Raw genomic sequence first — 22,346 nt, forward strand, 5'->3', positions numbered from 1 at the left:
TTCTGCGACTTCCCAACACTAGGGTCAATTTTTCTGCCAAGATGAGCGAGGCTCTTGGTGCCCTCTAGACGTCCCCACAAAGGCAGAATTGTGAAACTTTCCACCAGCCCGCCTCCCGGGTCCTCCGCAGCCTCTCCCGGTGCCGGTTATTGTGGGTTCGACACCTGAGGCGTCCCCTATACCCTCTGGAGTGCGTCCAGTCCCCTCCCGGGGCCGCCCTCCGGCTGGAACCCGGGCAGGACTGCCGCCCTCTTCTGACCTTCTTCCCCTCCCTCCCGTGCACTGCTTGCCTGCTGTGAAAATGGCTGTGAACAGGTTCCGTTTTGAACTGGCCCTGGGGAAACAGGTCAGGAGCTGTGTGCACAAGGGTGAGGGATCAGAGCCGCCGGGCAACCGGGAATGAATTCTTTTAAACATTTATATGTGAAACAAATGCGGTGGAAACAAGTTTCCCGAAGAACAGACAAGATGACGGAAGTGGAGCCGGGGAAGAAGTGGAACTTGGGCAAGTTCACCTACCTTGGAGTGGAGCTCGACACCGCCTACCCCGGCTGAGGCTGCCTTGGCGCTCTGGGACCCGCTAGAGCCGTAGGGGGTCGCAGACGCCCTGCTACAGCGCCTGCGCAGAGCGCGCAGCGAGGCGCCGCCCTGGGAGGCGGCCAGGTGGGAAAATGCACCTGCGGGCCTATCTGGACTTCCAGCCCCAGGTAGTGGGCTTCTGCAACAGCCCGGCCTTCAACCAGGTAGAAGACAAGCCTGAGATGATTGAATACTACCTGAGGCTTAAAAGCATGGTTGGCCCAATGTCTGAGCCACCCAGTGCAGTAGCTTTATAGACTGCTTGCCAATAAAGGTACAGCCTTCTCTTAAAAGGAAGGAAGGAGAGGGGCGCCTAGGTGGCTCAGTCCCAGAAGCACAGGACTCTTCCTTAGGCTGGGGTCATGATCTAATGATTGGTGATTCTGAGCCCCGTCAGTCAGAGTGGAGCCTGCTTGGGATTCTCTGTCTCTCTCCCTCTCTCTTCCCCTCCCCTGCTCCCTCTCTCTCTCTCTCAAAAATAAATAAAGTTTATTTAAAAAAAATAAAAGGAAGGAAGGAAAGAAGGAAGGAGAAAGCAAGCCTCTAGAAGGGTATTGGGTAACATGGATTTAAATATTTAATTCCTTTTTAGTTATTTACAATAACCAAGATTTGGAAACAACCTAAATGTCCATCAACAGATGAATGGATAAGAAAATGTTATATATAAATACAATGGAATGTTATTCAGCATAAAAAGGAAGGAAGTGCTGTTTTTTATAACAAACCTGGTGAACCTTGAGGACTTCATGCTATTGAAATAACCTAGTCACAAAAGGACAAATACTGTAAGATTCCACTTATATGACGTATCTCAAATAGTCAAACTCAGAGGGAGATTGGTGGTTACCAGGGGAATGGGTTGGGAAAAGTAAAGAGTTGCTATTCATTGGGTATAAAGTTTTAGTAACACAAGAACAAAAAGTTCTAGAGAGCTTTTTCCTGGTCAAGTTCAACATTGTGCCTATAGTTAACAATACTGTATTATACACTTAAAATTTTTTTGAAAGGGTAGATCTCATGATAAATGCTATTGCCACAATAAAAAAAGAGAGAAATTAAAATGGATACATATACTCTCTTAATGGCATATAAGCCCTTGCATAACTGAAAATCTTAGAAACATTGAACTAAAACAACTGTTCTGGCTTACAGAAGAAGCAGGAAGGTCTAGGGAAGGGGGATTATCTGCGTGGAGAAAGCTCCAGAACTGAAGAAGACTCTTTACCAAAGTCATACACAATGTAGTTTGTATTCTAAAGTCCTTCCTTTTTTTCCCTTCCCAGTTTTAAGAATCCCAGTTCAAATGCCAAGTCTTTGCTACATTCCCTCCCATTCTTTTTTGTTCTTATTGGGTGTTATTTAATTAGTTACTAACCAGAGGTGATTTATTAATTCACCTTTTCATTTAATCTAATTTGGTTGTAAATGTTTATATCAACTTCTTTCTTACATTTAGTTCTGATATTTGCTACAGTAAATGGTTGTGAGCTTGTGCATATGTGAGAGAGAGTGAGAGAAAGGGAGAGAGAGAGAGAGAGAGAGAGAGAGAGAGAGAACCATGGATGATTACGATCCTTATGAATTCTGATTGGTTGAATTTATTTGTGTTCCAACTATTAGAGAAAGATGCATATGTGCTCAGGAATAAAAGTAGCAATAACCAATTTTGCACTAGTGTAGGATCATATGTGTTTCATACTTTATATGATATTTTATTAAGTCTAAACATCTAACACTACTATCACTATATGGCTACTGCTACTGCAGCAACTAGCATTGCAGGAACATACTCTGTGCCAAACACTGTGCACTTCACTTCATGTACATTTTCTCATTTAATTCTCCCAAGAAGGCCTAGACAAATTAAGCTAATGGTGAACCTTCTTGAACACACCAGGTACTTTCTTGTGTCAGTAGATGTGCTGTTCCTTGTGCCTAAAAGTTTTACTCTCTTGTATGCATTGGGTCAGTCCTATTGAGCCTTCAGATTTTTCTTTGGAAACCTCCTTGGGAAGTGTTTCAAGATGTGTATCTCACCCACACCTTTCCCTCTTACTTCCTCTTTGTCAGGCACACTTCACTGTTCTTTTTCTTTTCACAATTAAAAAATTACTATGTTTATGTCTTCAACTTTCTCTACTAGTTTAGCAGATTTTACAGTGCTCATGAACAACCTGTGACATGAAATCACATGCCCAAAGTCACAAACTCATCACTACTTTTTTCTTTTTTGTCTTTCCACATTACATTTAAGATTTTATTCCTTGTTTCAGATCTTATAGGTTAATGAATCTGCTAATAGATTTGTTTCTTTAAATTATTAAAATCTACTTTCTCTTTCTTGACTTAGATTTTATCTAGCACTTCGAGTATCACGTTAAATAGTAGTGAGTTAGAGCGAGCCTGATCTGGTTTTCCCAGAACAGTGCAGGTGCAAGTAGTTGCCCCGGGTAAAGCCACTGTGTTAATATAATTAATGCTTACACTTTAATTCTCAGAAATGTTCTGTTTTAGGCAAAAATTTCATAGTCACTTTAGAAATTGTGCATAAATGGCATACATCTCTCATTCCTGACTTAGTGGGAATTCTAATGTTTTTCTATCAATGTCATGTTTGCTATACGTTTTTAGCAGATTTATTTTTAATCTTAAGAAACTTTCTAGTCTCTACTTTGTTTTATTTTGATCAGGAATTGGCATTGACTCATCAAGTGTTTTTATCATACTTGTTATATAGGTTATATTTTTTCTCTTAATATGTTAATCTAGTAAACTATGGTAATGGATTTTCTAATATTGAACAAAAATACGATAAACTATATTTATCATGGTGTATTACTAGTGTATCAATTTTCACAATTTGATGTATAGTTTATTTGGGATTTTAAAATCTATGTTTATGAGAATAGCCTATATAACTATTTCCCACCTTGTCTGATTTGTGTTCCAAAGTTATAAAAGCCTAATAAAATGAGTTATAGATATTTCCATGTTTTTCCATGTTCTATATTTATATTCCATAATCAAATACACCTGTAAAATATTTAGGTATATGCCTTTTAGAGTCATTTAAAATTTCTTTCATGATCTTTTATCATTTTTAGTTTTTCTGCATTTTCTATTTATTTTTGTTTCAATTAGATAATTTATGTTTTCCTAGCATAATATTCACCTATATTTTCAGATTTATTAGTATCAAGTTTTACCTAGTGTTTCCTTATATGTACTCTCTATATGTGTAGCTCTGACTCCTTTCTTACTACTAATATTAATTGTGGTTTGTCTCTCTTTACTTGATTAAATTTGACACGTTTGTCAAAGTATTGGTCTTTTCAAATTAGAAGACTTTGGTTTTAATGATCACTTTTAATTTTCTGTTATTTATTTGCATTCTTATATTAATTTTGACTTAATCATTATTATTTGTATTTTCTTTGTCTTACTGCTTATTTTTCAACATATTCAGTTGAATGTTTAATTTACTCTCAGTCTATTTTTTAATGTACACATTTAGTGTAAAATATTTTCTTTGGAGTACTCTTTAGTGGCTCTACGGATGTTAATATGCAGGGTTTTTACTAATGTTCATTTCTAAGTAGGGTGTAATTTCAGTTAAGATTTCCTCTTCATACTAAAAAAAAGATCTCAGAAAAGAGATCCCAAATGAACATATTTCTTCTGCATATCTTTTTCTTTAATTTCAAAATTTATTTTTTTAGTCAGTGAATATAGACTATATGATTTTGGTTTTTGGGATTTGTTAAGATTTCCTTCGTGGTAAAATCCAAGATTAATGTTTATAAACGTTTCATGGATGATGAAAAGAATGAAAAGAAGAAAGCTCTAAATAAGTTTGATTATTCATGGTATTTGTTACTTGATTCATCTAAATTTTATTTCCTTTTTTTTCTTTTGGCTTCTTGATGTATTTGTGAGTTAAGTATATTAAAAAGGTTGTTATTGTGGAATTTTTGTGTGTGGATGTTTCTATTAGTCTTTGCTTTATATGTTCTGAAACCATATTGCTAAGTACACATAGGTTTAGGACTGTTCTGTATTCTGAGTAGGTTCTTACCAATTCAAAATATCCCTTTTGACCCTCTATATTAATTTCATTTTGAATTATTTCTTGTTGGACATTAATATTCCTACACCCACCTTTGTTTATTTAACATTTGTCTGTCTCAATGTTTTGCATATGCAAGGATTGTGTTAACTGAAGGTGCTATGTCATTCAGTAACACAATTACATTATTTTTCTTTAGGCCTCAGCTTTAATTTATTTGGGCTTTTGTTTGTTGGCCTAGCCATCGTTACTTGTATTTTTATTGTATCTTTCACTCCAACTTTGTCCATTTGTAATGGCTCTATCTCAGCCCCTTATTTCTTAGGAATTGAATTTGGGGCTTTTTGTTACTATGCAAAGAGCAAGAAAGCGTTTCTACTGGCTTCTCTCTTATGACCTAATTTTGCTGCTGATTTGTCCTAGATTATGAGGGTGGGCACTGGCCTCCCAGAATAAGAACTTTTCTCTCTGTATACATTTAGAGTTTTTAATATCTACTTGGAGTGTAGGGTGAGGTGAATATACTAGGGTTCATGATGTGATTTGAGCTCTTCAGAGACAAGTATGTGACAGTACCACAATACACAAGGAAGCAAAAGGTACAAATCATTCTTTGAACATGTCAGAGTAGAAATGCATTAATATAGTATATGTAATAGATATGCCCATGTAACTTGGCTTTATTTAGGTAAATTGGAAAAAAAAAACTTGAAAAAATTTTCTAAAATGACTTCTGGATAACACTCTTATAGTCTTCTAATGCTCCTGGCACACAGTCCACTGGCTGCTCCACATCTCCTAATGCTACTGTGTCATCTATTGCTTCATCCAAAGCTGTTGGAGACATCCAACATGTCTGGTGAAAACAAAAGCAAAAAAGAAAGGAAAAAAAAAAGAAAGAAAAGGGAAAAGAAAATCTTCAGCTTGATCCCTAAAAGTTAATGTGCTGGAAGAACCCTGAGAAATCAGCAAATAGGAAAGTTGAAAATAAAATTAAGACTTCCCATGGCTCAGTAAAATGGCTCTGAAGGTGACACTATCAATCCTGATTTTCTTCTCTAAAAGTCTTAGGAGATAATTATGGAAATAGCAATTAGTTTTCAAGACTGAAAGAAGAAAGTGTGTACAAATTATAAATTTTATATCAGCATTTTCAAAATTCATTCTATGAAGCTGGACTCAGAGGAGACTATTCATAAAAAAATAAAATTCTAAAGTTAATATACATTAGCATATTTAAAGTTCTTAAGCAAAAGTATCCATTTAACTTAGAGTTATTAGGTTTTCCAAACCTTTAAAACTCTAAAATCTTTTATTTTATGAAACACCTATTACTATTTAGCAGTTGAGAAAGCCAATTTACTGCATTATGTCATTTTCATAGACATATCATATAATTTATTATTTAGCATTTTTCCTGTTATAGAAGCATGATAGTTATGTAAAGCTTTATTTTGTGACAACTGGTAAAAATACAAGGTATATATAAATAAGCCAAATGTGTCTGATATATATATGTGTGTGTGTGTATATATATATATATATATATATATATATATACATTTATACCACATGACTAGCCTGTTTATATAAATGTTTACATGGGTCATAAACCTCAAAAACACTCATATGTCATGGCAAAAATAAATGCCCTTGGTTTGGAGTAAAAGTTAATTTAAACTATTCGTTTATGTGGAGGTTAAGTTTTTCTATAATACTTTTTGTTTAGGACTCTAAGAATGGCCATATAAGCTGAGTCTCCAGGTTTTCTTCACAGAATTTATCTTCCAAAATACTTCTTAAAAATAATAAACAGGGTGAAATGTAGTAGCTGATTCTGAATTACAAAATACTTTGAGAAAAAAAAGTAAATACTATACTGTTTCTAAGGAGATAATTTCATTAATATAATTCTATTTATCTACCTATGTATCTAGCTAACTACACTAAAAAGTAAATGATTGAGAATTGTTTTTAAAAACTGATCATTCATGTACAGTATAACCAAAAAATTGGCCAGTGTTCAGCATAGATTATAACAGAAGAAAAGCATTCTTTCTGTGGTGTTTAAGATCAATTTGCTAAGTCATCCTAAATGGACAGTTCCAAGGTTGCATGAGTTCAAACCTCAACAGGCTACCCGCCACCCCCCCCCCCCACAGTGATATATACTTTAAGTGGGACAAGAATTTTTTATAGTAATATTCCATATATTTAAGATGAATATTAACTGTATTATAAATTCTATATTGCCACTAATAATAACTATTATCTATTGAGCATTTGTCATGTACCAGAAATGCTGAATATGAAAGAAATCTCACAGATTATTGTAATTCATCTCTGCATTTAAAGAAAGAGGAACTGAGTTATAGAGAACTCAAGGTAATTTTTCCAAGTTACATGGGTCAGGGTAATGGATTTTTTAATTCACTGCCATTTCTATCACATCAGCTGGTTTTGACTTTCCTACCATGAGTCTATGGAGTCTTACAAGACTCATTTGATCTTTAGAAAATGATTTGCTGTATGTGGTCCAGATATCTCACCTCAGTCATCTCACCTTAGCCTTAAGTTTATATAAATATATGCCCATTTGTATTACTTCACAATAGAAGACACTGAAGCAGGAGAGTCTGACAAAGCACACAAAATGGTTTTCTTTTTTAAGATCAAACATATTTTGTATCAATTTCCATATGTATAAGAATATATGTATATACATATTATATGTGTATAAATAATACAATGTAGGGAAGCAGAGAGAAGCTATGTTTTAAAGTCTACATTGTTTTTCTCTTCCACACATCATGCTTTTAGGTTTTAGATAATTTGTGTTCAAGGAGTGTAAATTTGCTTAAGAATCCATCAAAATAGAAAGTGATTTCACAAGTAATTTTTTTTTCTGGTAAAATTATACAGATATGCCCATACATGCGCACACAAACAAACATACACACAGAGACACATACACAGATGGACTCAAAAGGAAAAAATCTACATAGATGTGTGTTGTTTGTATATACATCCAGACATTCACAGATATATAAACACACATAATCTATATTATTTTTATGATGTAACCTCTACCAACACAGATAATTGTGGCACTATAATTCGTATTTGTATTTCCAGACACAAAAGCAAGGTATAATCCCTACATGCTTCATTGTTTTTTTAAAAAAACATTTGTCTTAAAAGGTGTTTGTAGATGTCTTTGAAGACAGCATCTTGGGTTGGTTTATGGTTGGTTTACATTTTTAATTTAATCTATTGTCCATAGGCTACTTTGTCAATCCCATAATTTGAATGTATATATCATTCAGAATTTAAGATTAATAGTATGGCTCTTTGGGTCTTAGAAAACACTATTAAGACAACATTCTAAACATTTAAGGGGAAGAATCTTAAAGTCATACCATAGTTTCTTTTTTAATATTTTTCAAAAAGTAACTGACTTCACAAACACCAACTATAACATGATTTAGACAACTGAGAAACAGGCAAGTGTACTTTTGAAGGCTAAAATAAAACACATTTATACAAGTACAAAGCAAAACAATGCTGATAAAAATGTTAAACTTTATGAAAAAAATCATTTGCAATTCACATCAAAATAATTTAACATTCTCTATTGTTTTAATAGTACAAGCTGCAACAACAGAAAAAGAACAGATACGCGCACACAATTTTAAAACCAAATCCGTTAAAGTGCAGAAAAAAGTAAGTACAAGCACTTGTAGCCCACACAAATCTTTTAGGATTGGCACCATCTCTCTAAAACATCTATATTCTATATAGATTTCTAATTACAACACCACCAGCAGCTGCCATTGAATTCTAGAAATACACACAATATACATAGTATATTTGTTCACATTGGGAAGATCAGTGAAATTCAGCCAACTATTTTATACATGCCTCACTCTTCAACAGATAGTAGAGAATCTCCCAGGCCTCAGACCCTCTTAAAAGTGAATTTCAATTTATCTTTATGTTTTTCACTGATCTGTATTTTTTTCACAGTATAAAATTGTAAATGGTAACTATAGAGATTCTGACAGCTTGAGGGTTATTAATAAGCTGTGGCTAAATGTGAACTCAGATAATACTTTTGAAGTCTCCAAAACATGTACATTTTCCTGGGAGACTAGCATAGGAAATGGTTTTTTTTTTTGTTTTTGTTTTTTTGTTTTTTCTTAAAAAGTGTTTAATTCCTGGTTTGGAAGTCACAGAACTGCAGCAGAGCCATTACACAATTCATTCACAGTCAGAAATAGCTCCTAGTCTTCCTGATCACTTGCTGGTAACAGCAGAAGTTTGGGAAAGACTTTTACTAACAAGGATTAGTACATTCGGGGATTTACTGTTTTTCTTTACTTCAGTCAAATCTCATATGGTTTTCCTTTGCATACTCCCTTCTGCTCCCCACCCCTAACCCAGAGAGAAGCTTCTTCCCAATCCACATAGGGTCTTCTCAGGCTGCCCCTACTCCTCTCCCAGAACAGAAGAGTGAGTGGACTCCTTAGATGGTCCATATAACTCAATCAAAGTAGGTCTTCTTCTTTTCATCCTTGGACCAAACTGTCCTTTAGGGTCACTTTTCTGAATCTCAGCATTTCACTGTCTTTTCCCCTTCCTTTTAGTCATGCTGGTCCGACTGAGTGATCACTGGGCACCAGGAACAGACTGTTTTCAAGGAAATTCAATGAAAATAGGTACCCAAATGAATTGTGAAGTTCATATCCTAGCCCTAGAATGAATATTCAGTTTTCCTTGTAGATTTATTACTTGGAACCTGGTATTAGAATTGGCAAAGAGACAGAGTTAGCATCATTCCAAAATAAAAGATCCCAAAAGTGCATTACTAATATTATGCATTATAGAATGTATTGAATGAAGGGCAAAGGGCATAAAAACACAGAGAAAAGTACACCTTGTTCTCCTCTAATTGGATGAATATTTTTCTTATTACAGTTGATTATAATTTCATATGGCATTATCAGACAGCAATTTATTTGTATTACATTTTAATTTCTGATGAATTTTCTCATAAAGTGGTGTATTTTTTTAAAGAAATATGTTACTAAAATTTAGAAGAGAAATTTGATCATGGAGAAAGTTTTCTAAAAATATTCTGTTGGTCAACACGGTGAAACGTACACTTGAGAATAAAATGGAAATCAACCTAAAGGCATGGGAAACGAATTTAAAACTTAGTTGAGTATATTTGGAAAGGTTTCAATGTTTAAGAAATCAAAATGGTAATCCTCAGGTGAATGCCACCCTTTTCATGAGGATTGAAGGGTGTTAATCAAAATATTTATATTTGTTTTTTTAAGTAGAGGCAGAGTTCACGTTCAATGAAACTGTAAAGCTTAGCTAAATTCACTCTGCTTCAAGAGTCTCATTATAACATGTGGGTTCAGGGTGCTCTGATGATATTTTCAAATGTGGTATGGTAAGTTTGATTTTCAAGTTTATATTTTAGTAAACTAATATCAGCTTTTAACATTTTATACTGGGAGATTTGATTTTAAATTTAATATAAGAACAGATATAAGTAAAGGAAAATCAAGAAGTATATTTCCTATAACTTTTAAAAGTGGGGCATGATAAATTACACCAATGGATATATTTCCATTTCTCAATTCCTTTTTTAAAGTAGATATGAAATAAAAAAATACATGCCAATATAAGGATATTGAGCTCAAGGAAAAAGGTTTCATTTATTTTTCTTTCTGCTAAAAATATACTTCTGCCTCACAGCAAATCTTTTTCATAAGGCTAGCTTTAGTATAAGGCTGGATCAACTGAACTTTAAATTTATAGGACACCTCCTCCTTTTATTACTATCTTTATTTTAAAATTTAAAATGAAACGAAACCAAACCAAACCAAACCAAACCAAAACAAAACAACACAAAAAAACATTTGGCACCTGAGGACAACTGTAATGAGAAGAAAGAGATGACCGTGGATGCAGGTCTTGAGCTATGAATTCTACCTATATGAGCCTATTAAAGCACATGTATTTCTAGTATATCTTTAAATCTCTTTTCTGCAGTATTTAAAAAGTGACAGTATGAAGTGCACAAAATCATATTAATAATTATTTTAAAAAGGAAATACTAATAATTGCTTTGCCTCTTTTTGGAATGGCTAAGAGACTGTGTGGTTTATATTCATTAAGGTTCCTCTGTTTTAATATTCTGTATTGCTTTGAAAAATCTACATTTGTCATAGTTCATAGCTGCCCTCTTTAAGCAGCCAAAAAAAGTTAAAATCACTGCTCACTGGCATAGCTAAATCTCTGCTAAGCCGACTTGACACAGTTTAAAATTTCCAGCGTATTAAGATTGTGTTAACTTTTTGAACAACAGTCCCTCTAATCACGTCGCTGTCTTCGCTGGGTCTATAGACCATTCTTCCAGTGGTGGGACTTGGAAAGAACAGAGGAGCTCTTTGTGCATCAGGTTCTCAAAAGAAAGGAATGGAGAAGCCCAAATGCATATTTTAATATTTTAGCTGGCAATGCTAATGGAACAGCATTCATAAGGAGGAGTGGCCACATTTCATGAAAGTGATAGCCAAGCTGGAGCTCAGGAATTATTATTATTATAAAGAGAATTTCCAGCTACACAACGGTACCCCAGTGAGGGAATTACAAAACAGTATTCCAGAAAATATTTTTTTGCTACTCCAGTATTGATTGGCAACATGGTGAAATAGTCAAGAAATCTTCCATTGGTTTTCTTGGTTAATGGAGGTGAATTGAAATCAACTAGGTGGACTCCCGGATGCAGGCTTTTGAAAGAGGATTTCAAAACCAAATTGGAGAGGAATGTCTCTGGTAAAAGCCTTATACACATCAGCGCAGCACTCATTATCCAGTTGTGTGTTATGCATGGGACACACTGACAACAATGCCTCAGTAAATACTGGGCCCAAGTTACTGCTTTTCAAAGTCTTTAAAGGACAGAAAAAAAGAGAAAAAAACGGAAAAAAAAAAAAACCCAAAAAACAAAAAAAGAGAGCGAAAGGTTAATGTTTTGGTCCCAGATTTTGAGTTTGTTAGAAAATGTACATTCATGTTTGGTGAATCAAAGAATCTTCTGGGAAAAGAATTAAAGTAAACAAACAAAACTTTGTACAGTTGCTTAATAACTATGCTTTTCCCCCTCCATTATGCTGTTACACACTCATTGCTTCCCTAGAGCAAAGCACTTGGTATGGAACTGGTTCAACAGACTCTTGTCAGCCCTCAAAAATATAAGCAGTGTTTCTTAAAAGCCCATGTTTTCTAAGGCCACTAGAAGAAAATCTGCCAAAGGATTTGTGGTCGGTGTCTTCGTCGGTTGATGTTAAATAGCACTATTAATCTCGTGTTTCCATTACGGGTGTACTTGGCATCTTCCACCTCGGGTCTTAACCAGGCGACTATGCTTGTCACTGTGTCTGCGTGAACACGGGAGGTCTTGGCTCCCTTGGCGGAACCCAGCGTGGTTTCCAATGACATTCACAACGACGAGGAGCTCTGAGTGTAATCTCTTATGATAAGTGTGTCATATTTGGGAGACGAAGGGATACAGAGGGCCGACTCCGACGCTGGCGAGTTGGGGGTTGTACTCCCCGAGTCCACCGAGTCTCTGAAGGGGGACGGCGGGGTGAGAGCCACCAGCTCTTCCAGGTCCGGCTTGCCGGCTGCAGCTTCCGGCCCGGCCGTCGGCGTCTCCCGGGCAGCGCCCCCAGCCGGCGGGGTCGCCGCCGCGGGCTGCGCGCCGCCAGTGACCTCGATGGCGGGCAGCGGCTGGATTTCGGCGAACGTCGTCATGGTTGTGGGCAGCTGGATCTCTTTGGGGATCAGGTACGACGAGCAGAGCGGGGCGCCCACGCCGGGGCCGGGGGCCGTGGTGGACAGCATCATGGAGTTGAGCTCGCTGATGTTGGCGGTGAAGCGGGTCACCACACTGCTGATCTGCTCCATGAGCGAGCCCTGCGAGGAGCTGCTGCGCGCCGCGGGCTCCGAGTGCAGCGACGGCACGTCGTCGTCCGTGCGGCTGGCGGAGCCCGCGCGCTGGCTCAGCGTGCTTATGGGCGACGGCGAGCGTGGGCGCGCGGGCGCGGGGAAGTGCTCCTCCGCTTCCGCCACGTCGTACAGCCCCTTGGGGCCGGCGTCCGGGGGCTCCGGCCCGCCGGGACCGCCGCCCGCGCCCCCCGCGCCGCCCGCGGCCCCCGCGCCACCGCCCGCGCCGCCTGCGCCCAGGCCGCGGCTCTCCGTGCTCTTGGGGAAGGGCTTGATGACAGCCGTTTGGTTGGGGTTCTCTTTCTTGTTGATGTGGATGGACAGCCGCTGCCACAGGTGCTGCCCCCGGCTGCTCTTCTCGTTCTGGGCCCACGTGACGGATTTGCCATTGGAGCTGTGGAGAGAAGGGAGACTAGAGGTGACTCAGAGGTTCAGGGGGAGCGGGTCCCCAGCCCTGGGTTATGGATTGGGAAGGACGACGTCAAAGGACACCTCCAGAGATCGTGGAAGCGGCTTTTGTTTCCTTGTTTTGAGTTAAAGGCCGTTTTATTGTATTGGCCTTGCCTTTATCCTTACCATGAAAGTGTATCAGAGGGGATAGTAGTAAGGGTCGAGGAGTATTTATGGAGATTCTGCAGTAGTTCTGAGCAGCAGCTGGTTATGTTGCAAACCTAGAAGCCAGGGCCTGGATTATTATGGTGCCATTGAGCAGAAGCACCTGGTACAGGGCAAGGGCTTCCTGCAGTTGGCAGCCTCTAAAAGAAAAACTTGGAACTAGAACAACTAACCAACCCAAACACAAGAGGGCAGGGAAAGCGTTGGGGTCAAGGGTTACCAGGCAATAGACAGTGGTTCCAGTTCAGTTTTTATTCTGCGAGCCAATGATTGGTGTATTTGGCTAGGGATTTCTGTTTGAATTGCTGACCTTGAACATGGTTTTAGTTAGTCTGCCTTATCTGCTGGAAAATAGAAATTCAAGGAACACATATACAAAGTTCTAATCAATTAGAGCTTTTTTACTTCACCCACATTTTCCTCACAAATTTATTTTTAGGCCTAAAACTTGAATAACAGTTCTGTGAGGGAGCATATTGCCTCTGGCACCTAGCATATTGCTTTCCAACTAGGGTCTTGATGAGTGTTACCTGACATGATTTCCTACGGCCTTTCTCCCTCTTCCCTTTCCCTAAGCAGTGCATTTTGGTCCTGCAGCATGAGGTCTGAAAGCTGCTCTGATGGTACAATTGGCGCCTGAGCCTCAGATCCTGATTGTGTCCTCCTTACTATTAAATATGACACAACCTCTAAATCTACAGACCCTCTGTCAGAAACCTCACTTATGGTCAGAGAATGTGGCCTGACCTTCAGGGATGTTCTATGGAGAGACCCTCGGGTGATGGCTCATCACAAAGAAATCCAAGATCTCTGTAACTAGGGGGTCTGTTTTGTCCAGACAGCTCTGCCCTAGGTGCTGTGACCAGGAGATAGCCTTGGACAGTCTATGACCCAAGGCTTTGACCACCCAACTTTATCATCTCGGCCAGTGGTGATTAAACTTAATTGTGCCTAAAACTCACCTCGGGTATTTGTCAAATAGCCCAGGCAGGACCCCAGAAGATTCTGATCACCTAGATAAGGTTCCAAAGATCTATGCATTTTATAAGCACTCCATCCCCAAAGAAGCTGTCCTTTCTTTCTGGGTTCCCATTGCTCCCTTGGCCTCCTTGCTGGACGGCCTTTGCCTGGCAGGGGGCTGAATTGTATTTGGAGCTCACTTGCCTTGCGGCTACCGGACTTCAACTGCCACATCCACTCTGCCTGAGATACCTATGCCTTTGATAACAGATCTCTGTTTCTGCAGTTCCTATAACAGGATGCTTTCTGTCTCTTTCCCATACTGCTTCTCATTTCTTCCATCTTTCCTTTTCCTCTTTGTTGTCTTCCTTTTTCTGCTCCTTCCTCTGAAATCTCATTCCACTTAATCTACCCAATAGTTTGCAACCTGGTGTCCTTTAGAATTCTGGAATGTGATATGTCCCCCACCCCTGCCCCTCTTCCTGCAAAGGATAGATCAATTATTTCCAGGTTTGGAGGTTGCTGTACATCCATGGTAGCAGAATGGGCCCTGCCAAACCTAACTTTCCTTTCCAGGAGAGTTTCAGGAAAGGAATGTTTCTACATTTTGCATTAACCTGACCTGCCACCTTTTATGTTTTTAGTGCATTACTTTCTTCTTCCTAGGTGTCTATTGAGTTCTGGAACATGGCACAGAAGAAATGGGCCAGACTATTTATGGGATTTGATTGGGAGAATGGTTGCCAACAACCCCCTTTCTCTCCTACCAGCAAGGTAAGAAACATGCATGTTGGAAAGGAAAATTAGTCGTTCAGGTTGCTGAGGCCACTTTTAATACAAAGCTTGGGCTATAAACTAGAAGCATAACTGGATTTATCCTACTAAGCTTTACTCTAGGAAAGTTCTTGCTCCCAACATGGAGAGGTTTTGATGGAACATAACTCTGGGTATTAACAGTGTCAGTCTTTGGAATCACATGCAGTAGTGCCTAAAAACTTGACAGCAGATGGAAAAGCCTTTGGATGAATGTGTGAGAAGGAAACTATCCTAACCAGCCAATCTGCACAAAATACTGACATTTTTCCTGGCCATGCCTTTGCTCATAGTGTCCATGGTCATTTGGGAGAGAGAGCGCCAAATAATCTGAATACCAACGGAAATGGACACAGGAGACACCAGAGAAATGGAGTCCAAATGTAAGTACCTCATTTCATTCCTTGGGTCATGAAAGGTTTTTTACTCCAAAATAAATGAGAACTTTTTAAAAAGTTTTTTTTTTTAAATCCTGACTTATGACATTAATCTGTTTATGAGTAGAATGTAGTTTCCACAGGAAACAGACAGGAAACTAATCTATCTTGTTCATTAGCACACAGGATGTTAATAAGCATTTGATGGACGAATAGGATTCTTAAGCTAACCAGTCTTAAGAACCATTGTGTGGTGTCCTGGAAAGTGCAATGGACAAAGGACCCTCAAATCTGGATTCTAATCCTGGATCTGCCATCCTGGATGCTTGGAAAACAATAGTCTCTAAGCCTTGGTAAAAAGCAGAGAGCAATCCTTTGGTGAAAGCTGTCATAAGGATTAAATGAGACCATATAGATGAAAGCTTCTTGTAAGGAGAGGGTATCTAAGAGTGTTAATTTTTGCATTCCATGTGAACACTACATTTCAGAAAATAAAAACAGTATACTTGTGGTTTTGAGCTCTGGTTGAGAAACAAAGAATTCAATACAAAGTAAAATATGTAGTAAAGCCAAAAAATATTTTTGGTTGTTCCTCCTTAACCTGACCAACTGTACCAAGAATTGGAGTTCCATCGGGTTTGCTCTGTTGGGGTTTTTTTCATGCTAATTTGTCTCCTTGGTGATCAAATCCACTCCACTAAATTCTGCATTATTTCTCTTCCACAATTTACTTCTTCCTGAAATGCTCTTTCATTGTGCTCCCTCCTCTCTGCCTTTTTCTTTCTTTCGGCCTAAGCTCTTACCATTTTTTTTTTTTTATTTTATCTTAATTGCTTTTATTTGAGAGAAGCATTCCTGACCCCATCCCAACTAGGTTAGATTCCCAGAGTCCTTTCATTAGGCACTTAATAACTCTTTGCTGTGTATCTACCTCACCTGCTGGGTGGAGTGTCCTGAGGGTACAGACAGAGGGTTCTTTGTTTTCTGTTATATCCATAGTACCTAGTGCATTGCCTAGAACATGATATGTGCTCAATAATATTTTGAACTAATAACTGAGTGGATAAGTGAATTTGATTTAAAAAAATCCATACTGAATTGTTTTTGGTAGAATTAAGTTTTAAAAATAATTCAATAGTAAAAAAATAATTCAATGTTAATGAAATTCTGTTTTGTCTTATGAATCAATCTTTTTATAAACTCACTGTAATCAATAGTACTTAGTACATATTTCATTAACCAAGTACAAGAACACAGATCTTCATCTCTATTGTGAAAATCATAAAGGAAGTATTTGTTCCTTTTCTGTAATTTATATGTATATGTATCTCTGTGTGTGTGTGTGTGTGTGTGTGTGTGTGTGTGTGTGTGTATGTGTAGTGAAACTTCTTAGTGATGAAAGCTTATGGAGGCAGTATGGATAGTAGACCCAGAATGTGGGTTTAAGGTATGGCCCTCAGTGATGTTGGGCAAATCACTTAACACCTTTGCACCTCTTTGTTCTTTGGTAAAAAATGGAAGAAATAAACCTCTCCTGCTCACCTCACATGATTTCTGGAAGAAACTAAATGGTGGTACACGTGAGGGTACTTTATAAAGCATAGTACCTCTGCAGACCTCACCATCAGATCTTCCAGGGTGCCTGGATAGCTCAGTCAGTTAAGCATCTGACTTCGGCTCAGGTCATGATCTCACAGTTCGTGAGTTCGAGCCCTGTGTCAGGCTCTGTCCTGACAGCTCAGAGCCTGGAGCCTACTTCGGATTCTGTGTCTCCCTCTCTCTCTGCCCCTCCCTGCTCATGGTCTCTCTGTTTTTCTCTCTCTCAAAAAAAAAACCAAAAACAAAAAAAAAAAACAAATAAATAAACCTTAGAAAAATCTTCCAATCACTTGAGGTAAAATCTTTGTTATTATTGTTGTTGTTATTACTGAGAACTTTTTTTTTTTTTTTTTAAACATCAGGATTATACATTTTTCCTAAGGACCCTGAGGTAAGAAAAGGGAAAGCAAATTTTTCCGTACTGGTCTATATAGCACTTGACTTTCCCCACTGAATATTTTGGACATTAGAAAAGAAGGAGGAGGAAAGAGGAGTGGAGGAAAGAAACAGAATACATGGTTTGCTACACCTGGAAAGGAGGACAATTTGGCCAAAAACAAAACAAAACAAAACAAAAACATAAAAACTTTGTGCTCTTTCCAGGTACCAATTAACCCTTTATCAAATATAATACTGTATAATTTACTACTATGACAATTTGTTCTTTATTTCTTGGGGGGAAGTGCATTTTGATCATGTTATTTGAGACTTAGGTTTTTTGTTTACATTTGTGTCTGCCAAAATGACACCTTCTACCTTTATTCTTAGAAGTTTTTTTTCCCAGGGTCAGCCAGGAGAGAGGAATAGTAAGATAATGAGCTTCCTAATACAAAAAAAATACTTAAAAAAAATTTTTTTAAGCTTGTAATGTCACTAGCAAATATGTCTTTGGAATGACTTCAGAAAATACTAGGCCAAAAAAACAATTTCATGAATTAAGAATATTATAAGTAGAAAGTTTCCAATTGCAGTTCCATTTTCTGTACATTTTCTTAACCTTTTTATCAATATATTTTGAGTTGCAAAGTATGGAAATAAAGTTTTTAAAAGATAATGAGGAATTGGATATTGTTTATATCCAGACATTCTAAATTAGGTGGAATAATTTCTTTCTGAGCCTTGCCTAAAATATGACATCTTGATTATGACAATTACACTGAGAAATACACCACAATATATAAGAAAATGATAGAATCATCCATATAAATTTCCCCAGTTAAGCATAAATGGATATAAATAGCCATCTTGCTGACAAAAAAAATAAATGGCCGCGATGACATATGCATTAGAAATATATGTACAGACAAAAACACTTGAGTAAATGAAAATGAATTATCTACCAAAGACACAATAATCAAAGCAATATCACCTTATATTTGCATAGTGCTTTAAAAGTACTTTTCCGGACACTGATTGTCAAGGGTAGATAGGATCAATGTCTTTGTCCTCCTTCCAAATATAAGAAAATTGAGGCTCAGTGAGATAGGTGATTTGCCCAAAGTTAAGCAGTTAGATAATGGCAACCTGGGACCAATACTATCTCATGATTTCCAATTCCATTTTTCCTGACAGTACAATGTCCCATCTTTGCTTTATGAAGTGAGCTGCCCTTATTTCACGGAAGAGAAAACCTCTGGTGTTACCTGGTGATGATGTGTGTTTTCAAGTAGAAACATTAGTCATTTGATTTACATTCTCTATTACCATGTCTTTGTACTTCTTAATCATCTACTTTGAGGTCTCAAGAAAGCACCCTATATCACTCTTTGGTCATTACCTCAAATAGCACAGGTTGATCAAGCACTTATATTTGTCAAAGATAATGACTGGATGCCTCAATGATGAAGGCACTTGAAGCTTACAACCATATAAATATTATATGGCAATTTTCAGCCCCTCTTTTTTTCCCCATGCTGTGATCTGGTAAAAGACAGTTGTCCTATATAAGGACAGCCCTAATAAATGTAGCCCACTTATTTTCTCTCTGACTTATTTTGAAATACCACTAAAAAGAATGGTGTAAATTTGAGGATAATGTTAAATCTGCACTATTTTGCAAATTTTGGTATTTCAACTAATAGTGGTAATAAATGATATGTGATACCTTTGCAAATGATTGTGATTCATCAGTACTTTTTAAATTTTTTTTAATGTTTATTTATTTTTGAGAGAGAGAAAGACAGAGCATGAGTAGGGGAAAGGGCAGAGAGAAAGGGAGACACAGAATCCAAAGCAGGCTCCAGGCTCTGAGCTGTCAGCATAAAGTCCGACACGGGGCTCAAACCCACAAACCATGAGATCATGACCTGAGCTGAAGTTGGATGCTTAACTGACTGAGCCACCCAGGTGCCCCTATTCATCAGTACTCTTTGATATTCTGGTGGCGAGTTACTGATGTGAGACTTGCCTCAAAGAGGGCAAGAGAAAAGATGCACATAGAAGGCTAGCAATATGAGTTACTCATAGTATTTTGATAGGAGGGTTATTTTTCTTTTTCTTAGGACCTTGAAATGAGGAAGTAGATGGGCAGCTGGAAAGTTGCTAAGGGCAAAGCCTGAGAGATTGTGGAGCATGGAAACAAGTAGTTCATGGGGTAACTAACTATAGGGTACAGATCACAAGGGATTCAAAACTTCACAACAAGAAGAAACTTTCCAGCAGGAGGGGAGGGGCCAGGAAATGATGCTTGCGTACAAGAGACAGATTGAATCTACACCTTGAAAAATTAGTAGATTATGGCAAAATCCAAAAGGAGCAGTAGGCATTGACATCCAGGAAAAATAGCAGTGACATAGGTTCAGGAATCCATAAGGATATTCTAAGATAATCAGTAGTCCAGTTTGACTAGGTGGGGATGGAGAATAAGTGGAAGCATCAGGAGTAGAGTTGGGACATTTTTGTCTGCTGTAAAAATTCTTTGTGGTCACCCCTGACCTATAATGATCTTCCTTCTTTTCCTTTCTTTTGCTATTTTAATAACTAATTCATAATTAACCTTGGACTTGTTAGACTCTGGGATAGATAGATGGTCTAATATAGTTGACCAGAGAAATGGTCTAATTATTAAATATATATGAAATCTACATGCTAGATCAATAGATGAATGAATATATAAACAAATACTCATGAGTTATTTTCTATGTTATTTAAGTGCAGGAATTATTTTTTGTTATTTAGTATTTTATATATTTGGTATTTCTCAAGCTCAACAAAAGCAATTAAATTTAGGAATCAACACCATAACCTTCTTTAAACCCTCATTGCAGCTTCATCCATTGACCCTATTCCTTGTTTGGCCCCAGTCCTGGTCCTACTTCAGGAATATGTTAGGACCTAATTAACATCTGTTAGGTTAATTAGTCCTTCCGGCAATAAGGAGCCAAGAAGATTGACACAAGCAAAATAGTGGTGTCCAGGGTAAATTTAAGAAGCTGTTTTAGTAATGCAGTGATACAGTGTTAAGATCTTAACAGGTGTGAAAAAATGATGAAAAGGAATATAGTGGTATTCTAAAACTATTGTGAAAGAAAAGACGTTTGTCCTTGGTACTGGAGGAATTTAGACAAAAGGTTGCTCACTGGGGAAAGAAGTTTCAAGGAAGGATTTGCAAATAAAGTGGAGATTAACGAGGCCTTAAAGACTGGGAAATGTTAAAATAACATGGATAAACAAAATCCAATTAATATTTATGTGTTGCATATATGGCAAAGAAGGTAATTCCACACACCCAACCCCTTGAAACCCTTCCAACAACCTTGTGAGGTGGACTTTTGCCTCCCTTTTAAGTAGCTGTGATGGAGCAGGGGCTGCCTGCTTCTATGATAATCCTCTCAGAGAATGTCTCTCACTAGGCATTCAGTCTCTAATGAAGTCCTTGTGGGAGGAGAACCATTGGCTCTATTTTAACTAGTCTTTGGTTTAACAGGCGGCCTTTTGGACATGTCACGATCCATTCAGGGTGGGTTACTCAAGTGCCCAGTGGTTCTAGTACAGCTGGTACTTGCCCCATATCCCCATAAAGAGAAAGCATCTAACAAAGGATGTAAAGCATGTTCCAAGCAGAGGCATTTTGTTGGATCATCAGAGCATTTTCTTTCTCAAGTTAAGCTATTTTTTTTTTTTCATTCAAAATTCAGCAACTCAGACTCAAACCTCAAACTAAACTACTCCTCATACTGAGATGTAAATTCTACACTTGAGGTGCTTCAACTAAGATTAGAGGATTTTTTTCCCCAAAATGTTAATGATTTTCTCCAGCAATTACTATAAAGCACAGATTACAATTTCATAAAGAGAGAACAAAAGAAGACACAGCTATTTTGCACCCATTGGCTGATACCACAGAGAAGTCTTTGTGGGAAAATCCAGCTTGATTTAAAGCTTTGAATAAAACATAGGATTAGGATTGATGACTAAGAAGAGGAGGGTCCTGGAATGATAATAGCTCCCCTTTGAATAGAATTTTATACCTCACAAGGTGTTTTCATCTGTTTTATTATATTTGACCTTCACAACAGCTGTATAATATAGCACTTATTGCATGGTATTTTTAATCACTTATTTACAAGTCTGTTTCTGGATTAAACCTGAGCACTCCAAGGGCAGTAACTGGGAGCATTTCCAATGCTTGGTATGGTGTCTGGGGCAGAGTAGGTGGGCTGGGAGTGTTAGGGAAAGGAAACAAATTAGAATGCTTTCCTTGAATGCCTGATGTAAATGGGTATTATTAACCTCTACTATAGATGCAAAACCCAAGGCTTATGGAACTTCACTAATATGCCCAATTCAAATAAAAGGCAAAACAATATGCCCCAAATAGGACCTTAGATCCAGAGTCACACATGCAATACTGTCTGTGTGCTAGGTGCACATAAAAACTAAGGGGCTAACAAGATACATCCTTATGGAGCATCCAGGGAAATGATAACAACCAAGTTTGTATCCATAAAATGACCTGATCATAAATTCCAAAGCTCTCTATCAACAAATTGACCGGAAGATTGCAGAGATGAATACTGAGGGACTGTAGAACAAGAAAGTGTCCCCAGACTGTTAGAATGGTTGCTGAAAAAATGATTTCTGCTTAGAAAAAAAGATTCCTTTTGATCTTAAAGTACCTCTGCCTAACATATTTAATTTAAATCTAATGTGTGAAGAGTACCTTAGTTTTGAGGTTTGAATCCTTGTTGTTATCTACCACCAATGTGCTTATTATCTATATGAAGCTCCTGGCTTAAGGTAATTTTTGATTATTTTTTCTTACTGGATGTAAATAGGCACCTGCCACAGATATGAAGTGCTAAGAAAGT

The 22,346-nt window shown here is 37.7% G+C and overlaps 1 protein-coding gene across 4 annotated transcripts in view; it reads right to left on the minus strand.

Annotated features, from left to right (window-relative positions):
- Positions 1-6,883: 6,883 nt before the first annotated feature.
- GRM5 (glutamate metabotropic receptor 5) overlaps positions 6,884-22,346 on the minus strand; it is a 536,965-nt gene continuing 521,502 nt past the window's right edge. For all 4 annotated transcript variants that reach the window (XM_060605397.3, XM_060605400.3, XM_060605396.3 and 1 more), the window contains one exon: positions 6,884-13,067. In XM_060605397.3, coding sequence (XP_060461380.2) covers positions 12,167-13,067 — 901 coding nt within the window. In that variant the 3' untranslated portion in view covers positions 6,884-12,166. The remainder of the gene's footprint in view (positions 13,068-22,346) is intronic.

Source organism: Panthera onca, chromosome D1 (assembly GCF_046562875.1).
Source record: "Panthera onca isolate mPanOnc1 chromosome D1, mPanOnc1 haplotype 2, whole genome shotgun sequence".
Lineage (NCBI taxonomy): Eukaryota > Metazoa > Chordata > Mammalia > Carnivora > Felidae > Panthera > Panthera onca.